The sequence below is a fragment of the Balaenoptera ricei genome, chromosome 10, assembly GCF_028023285.1.
Source record: "Balaenoptera ricei isolate mBalRic1 chromosome 10, mBalRic1.hap2, whole genome shotgun sequence".
In the NCBI taxonomy this organism is placed as follows: Eukaryota; Metazoa; Chordata; class Mammalia; order Artiodactyla; family Balaenopteridae; genus Balaenoptera; species Balaenoptera ricei.
Window position 1 is genome coordinate 37731027 of NC_082648.1, and position 17782 is coordinate 37748808.

Sequence of the window (17782 nt, forward strand, 5' to 3'; positions counted from 1 at the left end):
TTTAAATTAACATCAAAACATCACATACCCCAGAATTTAACAGAAAATGTGCGATAACCTTACAAAACAAATGAAATAAAATGTTATATGAAAATGTTACTGAGAAAAATTTTTAAATCTCTAATGCAAATACGTAAATCATCTGTCAAATTTACGTAGAGATTTAATGAAATCCCTACCAAAAATCAAGCTGATTCTAAAATTACAAGAAAATGTGAAAAAGACAAGTATACCCAAGATAACCTTGAAGAAGAACAACAAAATTTGGAAGGTTTACACTACTATATCTAAAATTATTATGAAACCACGGTAGCTAAAGCTCTGCAATGTTGGCACATGAATAGAAATATAGACTAATGGAACCATACAGATAGTTTAAAAACAGGCCCATACATATCAGGTTCAGCTGATTATAGCAAAGGTGACTGCAATTTTAAAAGAAAATAATCGTTCTTTCAAAAAACTGGGGAGCACCAATTAGACATTCATATAAGGAAAAAGAAGATCCCTGCAATGATTCCCAACTTATATTTATCACCTACAAGTACAGGCCATGTACAGTAAGATCCCCACTTGCTGAAAACTCAAGGAATCTATTTGGAGATTGTATTCATCCCATGCCACTCCTGATGGCATCACCAAAGCTATTCTGCCTCTAGTCCTTACTCCAATGTAGAGATGCTAATGATATTTGAAAGGAAGTTAGAAGTATAACCCTTCACTAACTCTCCAAGAGGGCTTACACTGAAGAGTGGTAGGCTGAGAAAGGGTCAGTGCATTCTTTCCTTTTTTCTAAACTTTTTCCAGCTCACTATCCCTTTATAATATATAGCATTGTTCTAATTTCAGAAATGGTCATAATTTTTTCTATACAACTCAGATTAACATATTAGAGAGGAAAATTTAAAGATTTGGTCATTAAAAATAAGCACTAGCTGTTCTGTTTTGAAAGACTCTGAGGTGCGAATATTTGTGTGTGTGTGTGTGCACACGCATGCGCACACACAAGGGTATATTTAATATAGTTAAGTAATAAAATACAGTTGGTTCCAAGGGATTTATTAACTGAGGTATCACTTCATTTGAATTTAAAGATGAAACTCCTATTGAAAAGTTATTTTATAGTTATCTCTTTTTTTTTAACATCTTTATTGGAGTATAATTGCTTTACAATGCTGTGTTAGTTTCTGCTTTATAACAAAGTGAATCAGCTATACATATACATATATCCCCATATCTCCTCCCTCTTGCGTCTCCCTCCCTGAAAAGTTATTTTAAAAGACCTATATAAAATGTGAATTTCTTTTTTCCACTGAGTATATGTAATGCTATTTCTGCAGAAAGGAAGTGGAGTAAATTATCCCTGGATCTGTGAAACCATCTGTGATGTGTGTTAATGGTCAAGTAGGGTTCAAAAACTATAGAAATGATATTTTATGCATCAAATTCTCATAACATCCACTTTGATATGAAAGGATCTAAAAATATACATACATAGAAAAGTAGAGCACAGTCAGGGAGGGAATAACATACTCATTGAGGAATCATTAGTTACTTGATCCTTTAGTATATAAGCCACTATGTACTTAATTTTACATTAAAAAATCCATAATACATCATTTTTTAATTTCTGAATTTGGTTACTAAAGTCAATCTCTTTTGTGAAAAAAATTCACAAAACAAAACATCACAAAACAAAACATCTTTTCTGGATGTAGTTTTACCTGTTAGAATCATTTAAGTCAGCTCTGCCTGAAGGAAAGAACTTGGTGATCTCTTAAAATCCATACATTTATATACATAATTTAAACATTATTGTAGTTTTGGATGAATTGGAATTTGTGTGTATGTGTGTGTGTGCATGTGTAATTCCAAGAGAATACAGCAATGGTCTCTTCAATTTCGAGATACTTAAGTGGCTTTACAAGTGTATTAAAGTGTGCATGCAATCGTGCTATCTCAAAGTATAAACAACAAACAATATTTCTGGAAGAAAATTATGTTCTCAAGATGGTAACTTTTCATCATCACCTTCACCTAAAACAATGATTCATGATGCTTTTAGGAACACATCCATCTGGAGTGACTAAGTGACTCCCAAAGACCCTCGATGCCCTTTGATTCCAGGAAGTATTTTATCTGGTTTCAAATCTTCCTCTTAAGTTAACATTTTGCTTTCCTAAGGTCCTAAAAAATCGATAGGACTTCCTTAGGCCAATAGAGGTTGGTCTGTGCAGGAATTTCTGGCAGCTTTACACGTAACACATTCTGAAACTACAGGCAGACAATAAAGGAAAAGCATTGATGCATGTAAGGCAGCTAGAAGTTCTAGGGAGGCTGTATTTGAAAGAAAGGAATTAGTCACAGGGGAGAGTAAGCTGTCAACACTGCAGCATCTGTTTTCTGACATGCTTCATGGTCGTCATGTCTCCTCTATTGTTCAGAATAGATAAAAGCCAAGGAAGAAGGCAGCAGGATTCACGGGTCATCCACCGAGGTGACATTTTGCTCTTAGTGAGCCTATTACTTCAAGCATTCCCAATCGAAATGGCTACTGGACCCCCCTAACTAAAGAAAATAGATCCAACTGGGCCCCAAATTCTAGTAGGGAAATGCCAAAAATGTAGGAATCTTATTTTTAAGTTTTAGCACAAACTTTTTATGGAGAGGCAATTAAAAAAAATGAAAAGACAAAATATTTTCCCAATCATGCAGACCACGACAGCTTTATTTATACTGTTATCAACTTCAACAAGCCATGATGATGCTATTGAAATAAAGAAATAAATTGCAAGAAAGAAAACTTCCGGATAAAAATTTTTACTATAACAAAAAAGCTTAATAGCTTAAAATATATGATTGTTGTCTTCAAAAGCAATAGAAAGCAAGAGTATTAACCCTGTCAATAGAGTTCTTGGGTTTTGAGGAAGTACAAAGGCCATGGTGCTGCTCTAAAACAGGTAGAGAGAGAAGTTGTCAGGAAAGTGGTTACAGGAGAATGGGCTCTGGTGTCAGGCAGCCTGGTTCAAATGTTGATTCTGCCATTTACTGTAACCTTGGACTTGAGACAACCTCTCCAGGCCCCATTTTCTTATCTGGAAAATAAGGATAAGAATGGTATCTACCTCTAAGATTGTGTTGCACATTTAATGAGATTAATCCATGTAAGGTGTTTAGAAGACTACATGACACAGAGTAAGAACTTAATAAAGTGTTAATCCTTATAATGCAGAGACAATATTTCAATGAACGTAAGAAATCAGCCAACTACAATACACTGGATATCAGGAGATTCTCTGCACTTCTCATTCAGTCATTCCTCAAACATCTACCAGCCATCTTTACAGCAGGCACTATACCAGGCACAGAGAATACTGGGAAAAAGAGACAAAAGTCCAGGCCCTCAAAGAGTTCCCATTTCATCATTTTCCTGAATTGACACTCCCCAGGATGATGATTTGCTATAAATGTAGGCCTTCCTTTTTCGTGTCCAGAATTTTTATATTTCTGCCATATCTTTATTTTACATGACCAGACATTTTTATACTGTCTTATTACTCTACATTCTCAAATCTAGTTAGAAATGGAGAGATTAAAAATAAGCACAACTTTTCTTAATGTGATTGAACAAAACTCCTGCAATAGATCCTGAATTCTGACAAACTGGAGGATAGAAAGATTTTGACATATATTTATTTCAGTTACTAGCTGATGAATAACAATCAGAATTATTTTTTAAATGTAGAAAACATGCATTTTTAACCTATTAGAAATGTCAAAAAATGAAAATCCAATAACTAGATGTCATAGAAGGCTAAATGTATTTCCAGCAAAATTTGCCTGGAAATGTATCTTATATACACTCTGATCTTGTTTTCACAAAGGTCTTTGAGTTTAGTTCAATGAATGCAATACTGTATATAAAGCTATCAAGAAAAAGGTAGAAAAGTTGGGCAAATCAACTTTATGGAAATAACATATTATTTTCTCTGAATTTCATTCAGTATAAATGAATACTTTTCATTAAAGAAAAATACAGTAGTTAATTTAAAGATACCTTGCATAGTGAATGGAGATATGCACTTAAGATGAGATACAAAGTCTGAATTACCATTTTTTAGGAATATATTTTTACATGACACATATTCCTTAAGTTTTTGACAGTATAAAAAATGAATTTGAGTTAGAATGAGTTCAATTTTCCATTTTATCATTTTATTCGTGTCACTAAGAAGCAATCGTATCTTACAGGTGGGAACAGTCAATGGATGTTAAGGCAGGTGGGTGAAGGTCTGATGAGGAACAGGATATTGGAATGAAATTGAATAATCTCCCCATAAAATACTGATCAAAATCAAAGGGAAAAAATGGTGTAGAACCTGGCAGATCACTAACTTGACCAGGTGATCAAGGTTAATATCATCAGCAGTAGAACAGACTGACACAGTGTACCTCCAGATGTGGTCAGCATCATTTCTGTGGTATTCCTAACAAGAATGCATAGCCTGAGTGTGATGAGGAAACATCAGAAGGACCCAGGTTGAGGGTGATAATATGGAATGAAATGCCTATACTTCTGAGACTCTAAAGGATACAAAAAACAGGGAAAGACTGGAACTGCTCCAGATTGAAGGAAATTATAAGATATGACAACCAAATGAAACATGTGTTCTAGAATGGAATTATGGCCCAAGAAGGAAAAAGAGACATTGTTTAGATAGTTGGTGAAATTTAAGCGGGGTCTGAGATTGGATGATATTGTGCTGTCAATGTTGATTTCTTGATTGTATTGTGTATGTTGGTTATACAGGGAGTGTCCTTGTTTTAATAAAATATATACTAGAGTATTTAAGGGTAATGGAGTATATTGTCAGTAAAAGGCATACTGGACAGAGATAGAGGGTGATGGAGCAAATGAGCTAAAAATATTACCAATTAGGAATCTGGTGAGAGAAGAGGTAGGAGTTCTTTGTACTGTCTCTGTAACTTTTCTGTAGGTTTGAAATGATTTCAAAAAACATTTTTCAACTAAAAGCAATCATTAACCTGGGAACTCTCCTGCATATATAACTGACAATGAGTTGACATTCTTAACATATAAAGAATTTTACAAATAAACAAGAAAAATGACAAGACTCTGGTATAAAAATGGCAAAGGATATTTAGAAACTATTCATCTAATCAGAGACACCAACAACTTACTAATAAATATATGAAAATGTACAAATTCACTAATATTCAAAGAACAGTAAATTTTAGAAATGACAGTCATTTCTCAGATATCATATTTAGCAAAAGGTATTTTAAATATAGTGCTCAGTGCTTCAAAGTGTATAGTTCAAGTCATCTGCAAAGTAAATTGTTTCCTCAAAACACATATCTTACTTTCTTTTCGGTGCTGTTCAGGGTATTTTTACTCGTTAAATTAAATGGATTTAAGCTGAAATATTCACTGATTCATGTATTCTCTAGTGCACTCACATCCTCAATAATAATCAAACATAATTTTTACACCACCTAGAGTTTTAAATAACCAAAGGTTAAAATAGAAAAGGAAAGATGACAGCATGCCAATCATCTCCCTCTTTAAATGCTCAATGGGTAAAATCACTGAAAAGAAGAGGCAAAATTTGAATGACTTTCATTCAACTATTATGAAATACATCAATATATGGTTTCAAAAATATGACTCCTTGCCAAGATCAATGGAATGCAAGTGTATATAACAGCTAGGGAAATAAGATTTCTTAAGTAATGGAGATAACATAAACTCCATGTCAATAAGGACACCAAAATAATATTTTGCATGGACTTTTTTAAAAGGTACATGCTTCACCACACTACAGGAGATAACAAAACAAGTTACAAATAAGCTCAATTCTATTTCCTATCACTTCATAATAAACTGCAGGAAGATCATTTTAATTTGTTAAATCAGTCTTTTGAAAAATGATTTTAAGTGATTGACCAAAGGCCTAAACAGCATTTGGGAAGTTTCTCAACGACATTGTTAAGACTAAAAGGAGAAGAGTCTTAAGGCCAAAGAATTAAAATATATTACAACAATTCCTCAACATTCATCTTGGAAAAGATCATTGAAATGTCAGCGCATATCAATGTATGGCAGATTAAGAAAAGAGAATTAAATGAGCTTTGATGGCACCTTGAAAATTTTCTTATAATACTTGAGTTGCATCCAAATAATCCAACTTTCCTCTAGAGACAAAAGAGAAAGCAAGTTAAATACTATAGAAGATGTTACTTTTGATACAAATCAGAATCCATTTTTCTGGTAATATAGTAACTTAAGTCTTTTACAAATTAGAAAATATAATGGAAAAATAAAGCTCCCACTTGAGTAACAGAATAGCCTATAAGGTTCCTAGGAAAAAATCTAACAAAATATGTGTATGCCCTTTATAGAGATAATTATAAAGAAGAAATGAAAGAAAATGGCGAGATAAGTCATATCCCTGGATTTTAAAAAATGAATATCAGAAAAATGTTAGCACATTAATCTATAAATATGATATAATTCCAATACAAATCCCAATGGCATTTTTTTCATAAAACTTATCAAACTGATTCTAAAGTTTATACCAAAGAATAAAGTTTCAAGCATAGCAAAAGAATCTGAACAGGAAGAACAGAGACCTGAACTATGAGTTAGCAATCTTATAAAACTACAGTAATCAGAGTAGTGTGGTCTTCCTGCAGGAGCCACAGGCAATCAGTAGAGCAGAATACAAGGCCCAGAAAGAGACCTCTGAATTGATAGAGATTTGGTACTGCATTTGACATTACAAATATGTGAGAAAAGAATGGGCTTCTGGGTACCTGGCATTGGGACCACCAGCTTCACCTATTAGATATTACACTAGATAAGTATACCTAGATCTAAGTTCAAGATGTCCATTTCTTTTCTTTGTTAGGCAGGACAAAATGATCATTCATTGAATACAGCGGGGCAGATTAAGATGGAAAGTTAAATACAGATGTACCATTGTCCCCTTTCCAGATCTTCAATTAAAAGATCAATAGTAAACTAATCAACAGTATTTGCATTAATGCCTATGTATCAGTATTCATTGCAGAGTCAAATATTGGCTGAGATAATCTCTCCATTGTCACAAATTCTTCAACATCCAAAGAAAAAAGTTAGGTAGCATCAGGGACAGATGAACTTTTTTCTTACTTCCCCCAAACTGCCCAAAATCATGCCAAATTTTCTATTCTGTAGAGTAGACCATAAACTTCTCATAAAGGAAATTTTAAACCACAGAATATAATCTAGGGGACTGTACCAAAGCTACACCAAGGGACAGCAAAAGGATTTTATGTATCCTGAAGAAAGTGCAGTTTTGCAAAACATGGAAAAAGAGAACAGAGTCCTTTTGGAATTCGGGGAAATTTTCTCATTCATTTTCACTTACAAATATACTTTCACTTTTCAATTAGCCTTTACTGTTTTCATATTTCTCTTCTATATTTCTTGTACAAATAGATAAGTGAATAATATCTTAGAATGATTTCTCTAGTCTTTGTTTTTTTCCTTTCAAAACACAATAGCCAGAAAACTGTAATGATGAGAAAACTCCTTTGATCTGCCTAAGTGTCTTAATTCTTTCATACATAAAGTACCATATATTATTGTCTGTTGTTTTTAGGTAATACTGATGTTGGCTAAACATACACAGAAATGCCAGAAGAGCCAACAATCTTTTTACACTGTGCTCACGTGAAGTTTGTGGTCCAATTTTTAACAGCAGCCCCTACTTGAAAAACATCATTGGAAACCAGCATCTCAGGTTGGGAGGCCAAATGAGACTGCTCACGGCACACCAGGGCACTGCTTATAAGGTTCCCAGTAGCTTCATAATGATGTCACTTTGTTTGAAGCTGCCTTTCAGTACCAAGATGTGACTTAAGCGCACTTCCAGTCCCAAGATACTGTGATGTCTGCCTTTACCACTTCCATCTTGCTCTTAGCTCACTTCAGACACCCCAAGACCCAGAGCGCGTCCATTAGTCTCATATGTCCAAACCAACAGAGTTGTGTGATTAGGTTTCCAGCTTTCACACAGTGGCTGAGATGTTGCTACATAGCTCATTACAGGTGTCGTTATTCTCTAAGAACTTGACTTACAGTCATTTGGAAGCAGCGTCTGCCAGTTAGTGAAATCCTCACGCCTAGAGCTAATGGCATTTCAGGATAGATAAGGCACCCTGCATCAATAGAGCAATTTGAACATTCTCCAGATCCTTTACCCTAGCCTGGAGAAAACTTTGATGTCATTTGTGATTCCTGGTGTACTCATGATGATCTTTCGCTCGATCTTTCACTCATTTTTTCATCCACCAAATATTTATTTAGCATCTAACTTTGTATGACAGCATGGCAGGTAAAATGGAGTATGCAAGTTTAATGCATAATCCTTTACAGCAAAAAAAAACAAATCTAATCAAAAATCGTTGTCAGCTACATAAAATTTCAGGCAAACGCAGAAGTACTACTGGGAAAAGGATTAGAAAGCTACATCCTGGAGTCTTATGGTGGTTGTCTACAACCACCACAGGCATGGTGCTGATAAATGTTTAACATTCGGCTCTCTGTTCTCTAGAGAAATAATTCTAAGATATTGGTTCATTTATCCATTTGTTTAGGGAAGATAGAAGAAAAGAAATATGAAAAAAGTAGACTCATTGAAAAAAGAATATTTATCAACAAAAATACATTTTTTAAAAATAGCTCTACTCTGTAGCACTTGCTTATTTCTATAGTCTACTTCAAGCTACAACAGTAATGTCAGCCAGCTCACAAAGTTTCAACTCTTATCAGCCAGTAGGAGCCCGCTCCAGCACACCACTGACTGGCTGAGAAACATTTACTTCTTTTAACTTTTCTTATTTTCAAAATGTCTTTAATGATAATAGTGGCTGCCCCCAGGGACAGAAATCAGGTGGCTGGGGAGGGATGAAGGTAGACTTTTTCTCTATATCTTATTGTGCCTTTTAAATTTTGAACCATGGGATGTATTACCAATTTTTTTTTAATTACAATTATAATTTAAATTTTAAAAATCTTCAGTAAGTATTTGGTACCAAATAGATTTAGATTTTTAAAATTTAAATTGTGATCAAAGGCAGTGAATGATACTTTTTACCGTCTTATATGCAATTAATACATATGTATATATGTGAAACATTGAAACAACAAGATGTTATATGTTAGAATGCCAAAAGGAGGGGCCCAGATTTAAAAACCTGGAGAAAGAAATTAATGTAAACTGGGAAGGTCACGGTCAAGGTAAAAGCTTCACGGAGCTGTGAGTGAAGTTCTGAAGTGTGAACCGGACTTGGATGAGCAGAAAGAAAGAGACCTACACATAGATGATAGGCAGACTGGCCACTGTGCCTGGCATTTATACTCCTACTGAATGATACCACTTTTCTCCATCTCTGCCAGTGCCGGAGCTGACATTCCCCGCAGCCTCTATTTCTCACTGACCTCTCCCTACTTCATCTGGAGTCAGAGCAAGATGCACAATAGCCAGATATCTCAGGATAGCTCACTGCCATCAAGCCGCATGGAGATGAGAGTGAAGCCAGGGACTGACACGAGAAGCAGGGAAGCCGCTTCACATCACCTCTAGTAATAACATTCATGTTTATTTAGTGTTTGCTCTGCAGCAGGCACTCTATGGTCAAACTCACAAAGCCTAACTCACGGGGGAATAACTCAACCTCTGGCCTTCTACCAAGCAGGCAAGAAACTGCGGTCAGCAGAGCACCACGACCTCACCACCCCCCACACTCCCAAAAGCAACTAGGAAATGAGCTTCTTTCCTCATGAGGAAGAGCTCTTCTGTGAACTAGGACAGACCTGACGGAAAGCTGGATCCACATCTAATCACTGCCAGTTAAAGGATGACATCACCTGTTTATTTTGATGAGCATTTTTCAACATTTAACTGGTTTACAGCTAACCATCCTTTGAAGCACATAAATGTATTCACTTATCCAGGACCATATTTTGCAAGCTAGTCATCTTAATGGATACCTCAGATAGTTCTACTGAGCAAAATTTGACATTTTTTGGATAGTTTGGCTTTTTTAATGACAAAATTAAAACTGTGAGAATTTGATTTCCCTGATTTAATTTGCACCCAGTAATGGAATACTCTTTGGTCATTAATGAACAGATTATAAATGGATATTTATTGGCATAGGAAAATCCTCAAAAAATTTTGCTGAATTATAAAAAGTTATAAAATATTATGTACAGTGTGATTTAATTTTTTTAAAAAATAGTATATCTATACATTTTAAGTAGACATTTATAACTGAAAGTATTAGTAGAAAATATCCCCAGGGGGATAAAATTACAGATGATTTTTGCTTCCTTCTTTGTGATCTTCCTAATTTGTAAAATTCACTATAAGTATTAATATTATATGTAATGTTTGAAATTTGTAGCATAGTTAAAATTTCGACATTCTAGAGGATCCATCCATCAGTACGCTAGAGTAGAATCCACACTACTTACCCAGAAAAAGTCTGGCCCTGCCCTTGGGAACTGCCTACTTCAGCCACCACAGGAGGATGTGGGTACCTTCTGTTCAGGCATGGCCTTATTTGGCTCCTCAATTTTTATAATAAAATGTCAGTATTTCCTCCAACTCAACTGCTGCTGAGGCTCAACACTTAACCCTCATTTAACTGTCAACAAAGAATAGCTGCAATTTGGGTATTTATCAGAGAAGTCTAACTTGAATTCAGTATTATGCTCAAGACACTGGGAAAAGCAATTGGTAAAGAATATTGCCTAGGGCTTCCCTGGTGGCGCAGTGGTTGAGAGTCTGCCTGCCAATGCAGGGGACACGGGTTCGAGCCCTGGTTTGGGAAGATCCCACATGCCGCGGAGCAATTGGGCCCGTGAGCCACAACTACTGAGCCTGCGCGTCTGGAGCCTGTGCTCCGCAACAAGAGAGGCCGCGATGGTGAGAGGCCCGCGCACCGTGATGAAGAGTGGCCCCCACTTGCCGCAACTAGAGAGAGCCCTCGCACAGAAACGAAGACCCAACACAGCCTAAATAAATAAATTAATTAATATAAAAAAAAAAAAAAAAAAAAAAAAAGAATATTGCCTAGAAGACATGGTATTTTATCAGGATTTCATATAGGAGGTGCTATTGGCATTCTGAGCAGTAAAACTTGGTTGCACAGAACTTTTGTGCACGCTACCAAGGGCCTCGAAGACAGCACAACTTCAAACACCTTTACACCTAGATTCACGTTACTGGCATCGTTATAGATTTGCTTTTTCTGAAGCGCGCTGTGGCTTGATGCCACCAGCTGACACGAGGTCCTCTGAACTTGTTCCTCTAAAGGCACTCACTATATTTTACCATAAAAGGTCATAGGAGAAATAAGTCTCTGGTCTCAGAACCAAGAATAGTTGCATTCCCTTATCATCTAAGTGGTTGTCTATTTCTTCTTTGCCTTGGTTTGAATATTTCATTTTATTTTTGTCTTATTGTCCTGTAGATATCTCTATAAACCTCCTTAATTTTTTGTGAAAATAAGCAGAGAGTAAATAAGTGTTCAGGAAATGATGACACTAAAGAGATGGGTGAGAATAAGACTAAGGAAAGAAAAACACCTTCAGCAACAACAACAGGAAAAAAAACAATACAAACCAAAGCACAAGGTCTGTGAGGGTGATGGGAGGTTAGGAGATATCACAGTGGATGCGTAAAAATACCGGACTCGGGAATCAGAATTATGCTGAGTGTAAAATAAGTCAGACAGAAAAAGACAAATACCGTATGATTTCACTCATATGTGGAACCTAAAAACCAAAACAAATGAACAAACATAACAAAACAGAAAGAGAGTTACAGATACAGAGACAAACAGGTGATGGCCACAGGAGAGAGGGTTTGGGGCAAGGAGAGAAAGAAGTGAGGGAGACTCAGAGGTACAAACTTCCAGTTATAAAATAAACGAGTCACAGGTATGAAATGTACAGTGTGGGGAAGATAGTCAATAACTACGTATGTGTGTATGTATGGTGCCACCTTAACTTACTGTGGTGATCATTTTGAAATATATAGAAATACGTTGCGTAACAGGAACTAATAGTGCTGTAGGTCAATTATGCTTCAAAAACAAACAAACAAACTCATAGAAAAAAAGTCAGATTTGTGGTTCCCAGAAGCAGGGGATGGAGGAAGAGGGCATTGGATGAAGGCTATCAAAAGGTACAAACTTCCAGTTATAAGATAAATAAGTACTAGGGATGTAATGTACAACATGGTAAAGATAATTAACTCTGCTGTGTGTTATACATGAAAGTTGTTAAGAGAGTAAGTCCTAAGAGTTCTCAGCAGAAGGAGAATTATTTTTCTATTTCTTTGATGTTGCATCTATATGAGATGAGGGGTGCTCACTAAACTTACTGTGATAACCACTTCATGATGTATGTAAGTCAAATTATTATGCTGTACACCTTAAACTTATACAGTGCTGCATGTCAATTCTTGATATATCTCAATAAAACTGGAATAAAAAAAATCAGAAGAGGTGGGTTTGGGTGCCGACTCTGTCACCATCTAGATAAGTGACACTGTGAAAAAACAGGCAGAAGAGAAGCTAGTCTAACAACTTCAGACACTGAGAGAAGGCACAGCACAGAGGTGCAGGAGACCAGCTCTATAATCACACTACCTGAGTTTAAACCCTACCTGCATTTACTCTTGGGAGCCTTTAACAACTTAACCTCTCTAAGACTTGTTTTTCTTATCTGTAAAATGGTAATGAGAATAATGACCTTGCAGTATGATGGGACTTTTGTGGATTTTTTTCTCTAGTATCATCAAGCACTTTATACGGATTTACAGATGAGGAACCTGAGGTTCAGAAGAGGTAAGTGATTTACCCAAGGTCACAAAGCCAGTAAGTCTTCGAGCTATGAGTGGAATGCACGCAGTCCTTCTCCAGATCTGCACTCTGAACCGCTATCTAATATTGATGTAAAAGGAACTAACCCATGGAATGCACTGAAAACTGCGCCTAGCACACGGTAAGCCTTTAATAATTGTTGGCTTCCCAAGCAAATGAAAAGTGCCTTCCAAATAGACATGATTTTAAGTATCATAGAAAAATATCTTATATCTCAAATATGGTATTTGTTTAGGTAAATGTTATCAAATTTAAAGATGATACAAAGGAAGAATGAAGAATTAATAATCAATTTAACAAGAATAACTGGAAAGCATGAGAGCTGAGCCCAAAGATTTATGTGTAAATATGTTCATCACGGTGTTATTTATTAAAGTTAAAAAAGGAAATGAGTTCAGTATCCAAAAGTAAGAACAAACACCGACACAGACAAAAAACTGGATTAAAATATGACAGAATTTCAACATCAGTCTTCTTCTGGTGACATGATTTGTATGAGTTTTCCTATTTCTTTATTACACTTGTCAGTTGTCCACATTTTCTACAATGAAAATATATTGCTATGCTAATTTGAAAAAAACAAATATTATTTTTAATTGAAATAAGTCAATATAAAACCCTACACATAACTTTAACAAATTTACTTCATAGGAATAGTAAGATAGGATCTGTCTGACAGCAAATCTTCCTTCAAGGACTTACCTGATAAAAGTTGGGTATTTCGGTGGTCCATATCCTTACTATGTCTAAGGTGCTAAAAAAAATTTTCAAACTATTTTAATACGTATCAGTTGGAAAGTGCATAGTTTATAAGAAATCTATGCTGGTCAAATATTTGTAGAGTTAATGTATTCAACTCTAGGGACCAACAAAACATTGACCATCTGGATGGGATGGTCGTGAGGGATGTCATCTGGAAAAAGGTTAGGCGAGTTCCATGTCTCTACAAATGGGGTAGTAGGAAGCCACAGGGCTTAGAAAAATCTAGTGCCCAAGATACAGGGGAAATTTTCTTAGCAAACAGAAATAATCAGCAATAAGTCAGGCTGCTCTGTGAAGGAACAATATCTTTCACTGTATGTGAATCATGTTGCCTAAAGCCCGCTGGAGAAGGGCAGGGTCGCAGTGTTACAAACGAGGAGCTCCCCTCATATCAATCACCTGAAGACGAGGACCAGGAACATACCAAGGCGAAGAGCCCTGGTGAACCCTGGGAGATGGACCTCTCCCTTTCTTGCTCAGTCTTAAGGAGCCCAAGCCAATTACCTGGTGAATGTTAGGATGGCACCCTCCTTTCAAACACAGGCCAAAACCTGGGAGGAAAGAAACCCAAGTGAGGGGCCTGGGAAGTTATGCCAATCCTTTGGGACTAAAGATAGAATTAGATGGGGCCTTAAATCCCTGAGAGTAATCCAGGTAGAATATGATCAGGAACCCTGCTCTCTGTGTCAATTTTCTATATTTTGTTCTCCACATATATTTGCTTCTGTTTGCCCTTTAGTATTTAGCAAAGATTTGCCAAGTCCCAGGCTGCCCCATCTCTCATAAGAGAAACCAAGAAAAGAGGTTTCTGCCCACATCTGAACAGGATTACTAAATCCATTATATATGTAAAACACTTTACATATATAAACTCTTTGATCCTCACAACTACCTATGAAGGAGGTACTATTTCTATCCTCATATTTCAGATGAGGAAATTGAGGCACAGAGAGGTTATGTGACTTGCCCAACGTCCCCAGATAGTCATAAAGTGGGCATTCAAAATATGAATACAAGGGCTTCCCTGGTGGTGCAGTGGTTGAGAATCTACCTGCCAGTGCAGGGGACACGGGTTCGAGCCCTGGTCTGGGAAGATCCCACATGCCGCGGAGCAACTAGGCCCGTGAGCCACAACTACTGAGCCTGCGCGTCTGGAGCCTGTGCTCCGCAACAACAGAGGCCGCGACAGTGAGAGGTCCGCACACCGCGATGAAGAGTGGCCCCCGCTCGCCGCAACTAGAGAAAGCCCTCGCACAGAAATAAGACCCAACACAGCCATTAATTAATTAATTAATTAATTAATTTAAAAAAAAGGATTGCTCTTTAAAAAAAAGAACTATATAAACACAAAAGAACTTTCATTATCAGAACTGTGGTTATTCTTTCAGGAAGGAATCACTTTAAGCTGTTTGATATTACTTAGTAGCAATTTATGTATATGCTAAGTGTCATGAATGAATTTCTTCTTCCCCCTCTCCCCTCTTCCTCACTACTCCCACCAGCTCTCCTACATGCTTCTATGCATGCGAGAAGCTAGGAAATACTAGACAGCATTTTGATTCAACACACATCCAAGAATACAGCTGTAACTGCCACAGTCTAAGAAGTGCGCCGAAAAAGAATTTATCTGTCTGTGATTAAAATTATAAGACTATTAAACTCTAAACCCAGGCAATATCCTAAAGAAACAGAATACGGTATTTTTGCGGCTAACTGTTCACCAATTAAGAGAAAGTATGTTTGACTTTAACATTGAGGAGGATAACTCATGAGGAAGTTAGTAATTAATAAATGGGTTTTAGGAATGGTGACTTCCGTGCGCTCTTAGCAACATCAGAAGCAATAGCTCCTTCTGCTTTTAGGCTGATCTCAATTACTCGTGTTTCTGATTTTGCATAATGTAGCAAAATTATTCTTGCTGTTTTAAACCAATCATGAATATCTTGCTTTTGTTTACTTCTCTTTAATGTGTTAATTCCACCATATATAATGAAAACACAGGAAACTCCAGCAGCTGCACGTACCTGTGATCCAAGTGGTGAATGGAGAGAATCACTCCAGAATTTAAATGGGTCTGTTTTAGGGTCACCAGAACAGTAAATTCATGTTTATTTCTCAGCTTCTGAAAAAACTGTTCAGCTGTAGCAGTGGATGCTTTTATACTTCTGGGAGTATCTAAAAAAAGAAACATACAGTAAAGAGACTAGAACTTGGCTTTATAAAGCATCCTTTACAGGCAACATCTTTCAGAAAACATTACCAAGCAACTGCTGATAAATACCAAGCTCCAGACACTCCTGGTAAATTGGTTCAAAAAGACTTTTTGCTACACATAACACAGGACAGTAAACCACATGAATGACTGAGCTTGTGTTTCAGAGATCTTTTTTCAAAAATGTCTTTGAGGTGAAGAATCAAAGAGCCCTGTTTGAAGAACTGAGCTCCCAAGTTTTCTCCTCACACTCTTCCTAAATCCTGGATACCACAGCCACGTCAGTGTCAACATTGAACAAAAGGATGTCCTTCCGAGAAAAGGACCTAAAAAACCATGACAGAGCCATTTAGCTTTTCTGACACCTCGTGACAGAAAACTGGATTTAAATCAATGTGCCACCTTCCACATTGATATCTGTAGCCAGAAGGCTTGCTATAAGTAGATTTTTTAAAAGATCATTGAAATTAGTCACTCTCAGCCTTCTGAGCAGTGGATGAAACATTAAGATCAAATTATCGTGCCGTACTTTTGAAAGAAATGCACAGAACTCAATTCCCACGTCCCTCTCCCCAGGCATAGAGAACACCTAGACAAGATAGATTTGAGTGGGAGAGCAGATTTTTATCCGGCGCTTTCCTGTAGTTTAGTCGTGCACTCCAACCTCAGGACCCAGAGGACATGGGAGAAATAGCCGGGGTAGAAATGGATTTAGTGGACAGGAAAAACCTATCATTCAAGCCGTCCGCTCACAGAGCATAACGCTCTCCTATTCACAGTGCGTGCAGAGGGTTGATGGGAGCCAGAAACACAGTTTCTGTAGCTATCAAATCGTTCTCCTCTTTTCTGTGCTTTACACTAGATAGACTAGATAAGGAGTTCTCAATGGGGAAGTTACTGGCATTTGGAGAGAATAACCCTTCCTGTGGAAGACTGTCCTATGCACTACAGAACATTTAGCACCCCTGGTCCTGGCCCAGTGAATGCCAGTGGCACTCAGTCCTAGTCATTGTGACAACCCAAAGTTCTCCCACACATTTCCAAGCATTCCCTTTGGAACAGTGCAGCAGAAATCAGGCTGAGAACCACAACCTTGATGAAACAGAGATTATGAGATTAATCTAAAGTTCCCCACCTTTCCAGCCACACAAATTTATGGAATTAACAATGTAATCACCAGGTCTGTGTCCATCACTGGGGATGCATAGACATGGAGAAGCCCTTGAGATACCCATAAAATGGAGGAGGGGACAAATAATCCCAATAAAATAAAAGAAACGCTGTCATACACGTAAGTACAAAGTGGTGTTGGACCACAGAGGGAAAAGTAGCCAACATCATCTGGAGGGAAGGATCTCAAAACAGAAGGCATTTGGTCAGGAGCTCACCAGGTAGAGAAGAGAGGGAAAAGCATCCCAGTCATAGAAATAGCTTATGAAAAAGCAAAGTGATGTGAAGGGGCATGACATGGCTGAAACAGCAAGTAGCAGCCATTGCAGGATGGGGCTGGGTAGGAAAGCTGAAGAGGAGAGGCAGGGCTTTGTGTGCCAATGTAATAGACACTTGTTTCTGTCACCATCCTCGATTTACTCTCTAGGTAAAGAATAAAAAATAAATAATAATAACTCTTATCTGCCACTGAAAAACGATCCCTCCCCACTCTTAACCCATGGCTTCCTCTGTGCTAAAAGTACCCAATCAGAGTGTCGCCTATTCCTGTACACAGTAATTGATTCAGAAACAGGCACCTAATCCAGGGCAATGAAGTCAGGCCCAGGATACTGGTTCCAGGTTTTAGGAAAAAGAAACTTCCTAGTTTCCAAAAAGAAACTTCCTCAGTTCTAG

The 17782-nt window shown here is 37.1% G+C and overlaps 1 protein-coding gene across 1 annotated transcript in view; it reads right to left on the reverse strand.

The window, feature by feature from the left end:
* Positions 1-17782, reverse strand: part of NELL2 (neural EGFL like 2) — a 367245-nt gene that overhangs the window by 301083 nt on the left and 48380 nt on the right. The window contains exon 4 of the mRNA XM_059935715.1: positions 15750-15900. Within this exon, the coding sequence (XP_059791698.1) occupies positions 15750-15900 (151 nt within the window). The remainder of the gene's footprint in view (positions 1-15749; positions 15901-17782) is intronic.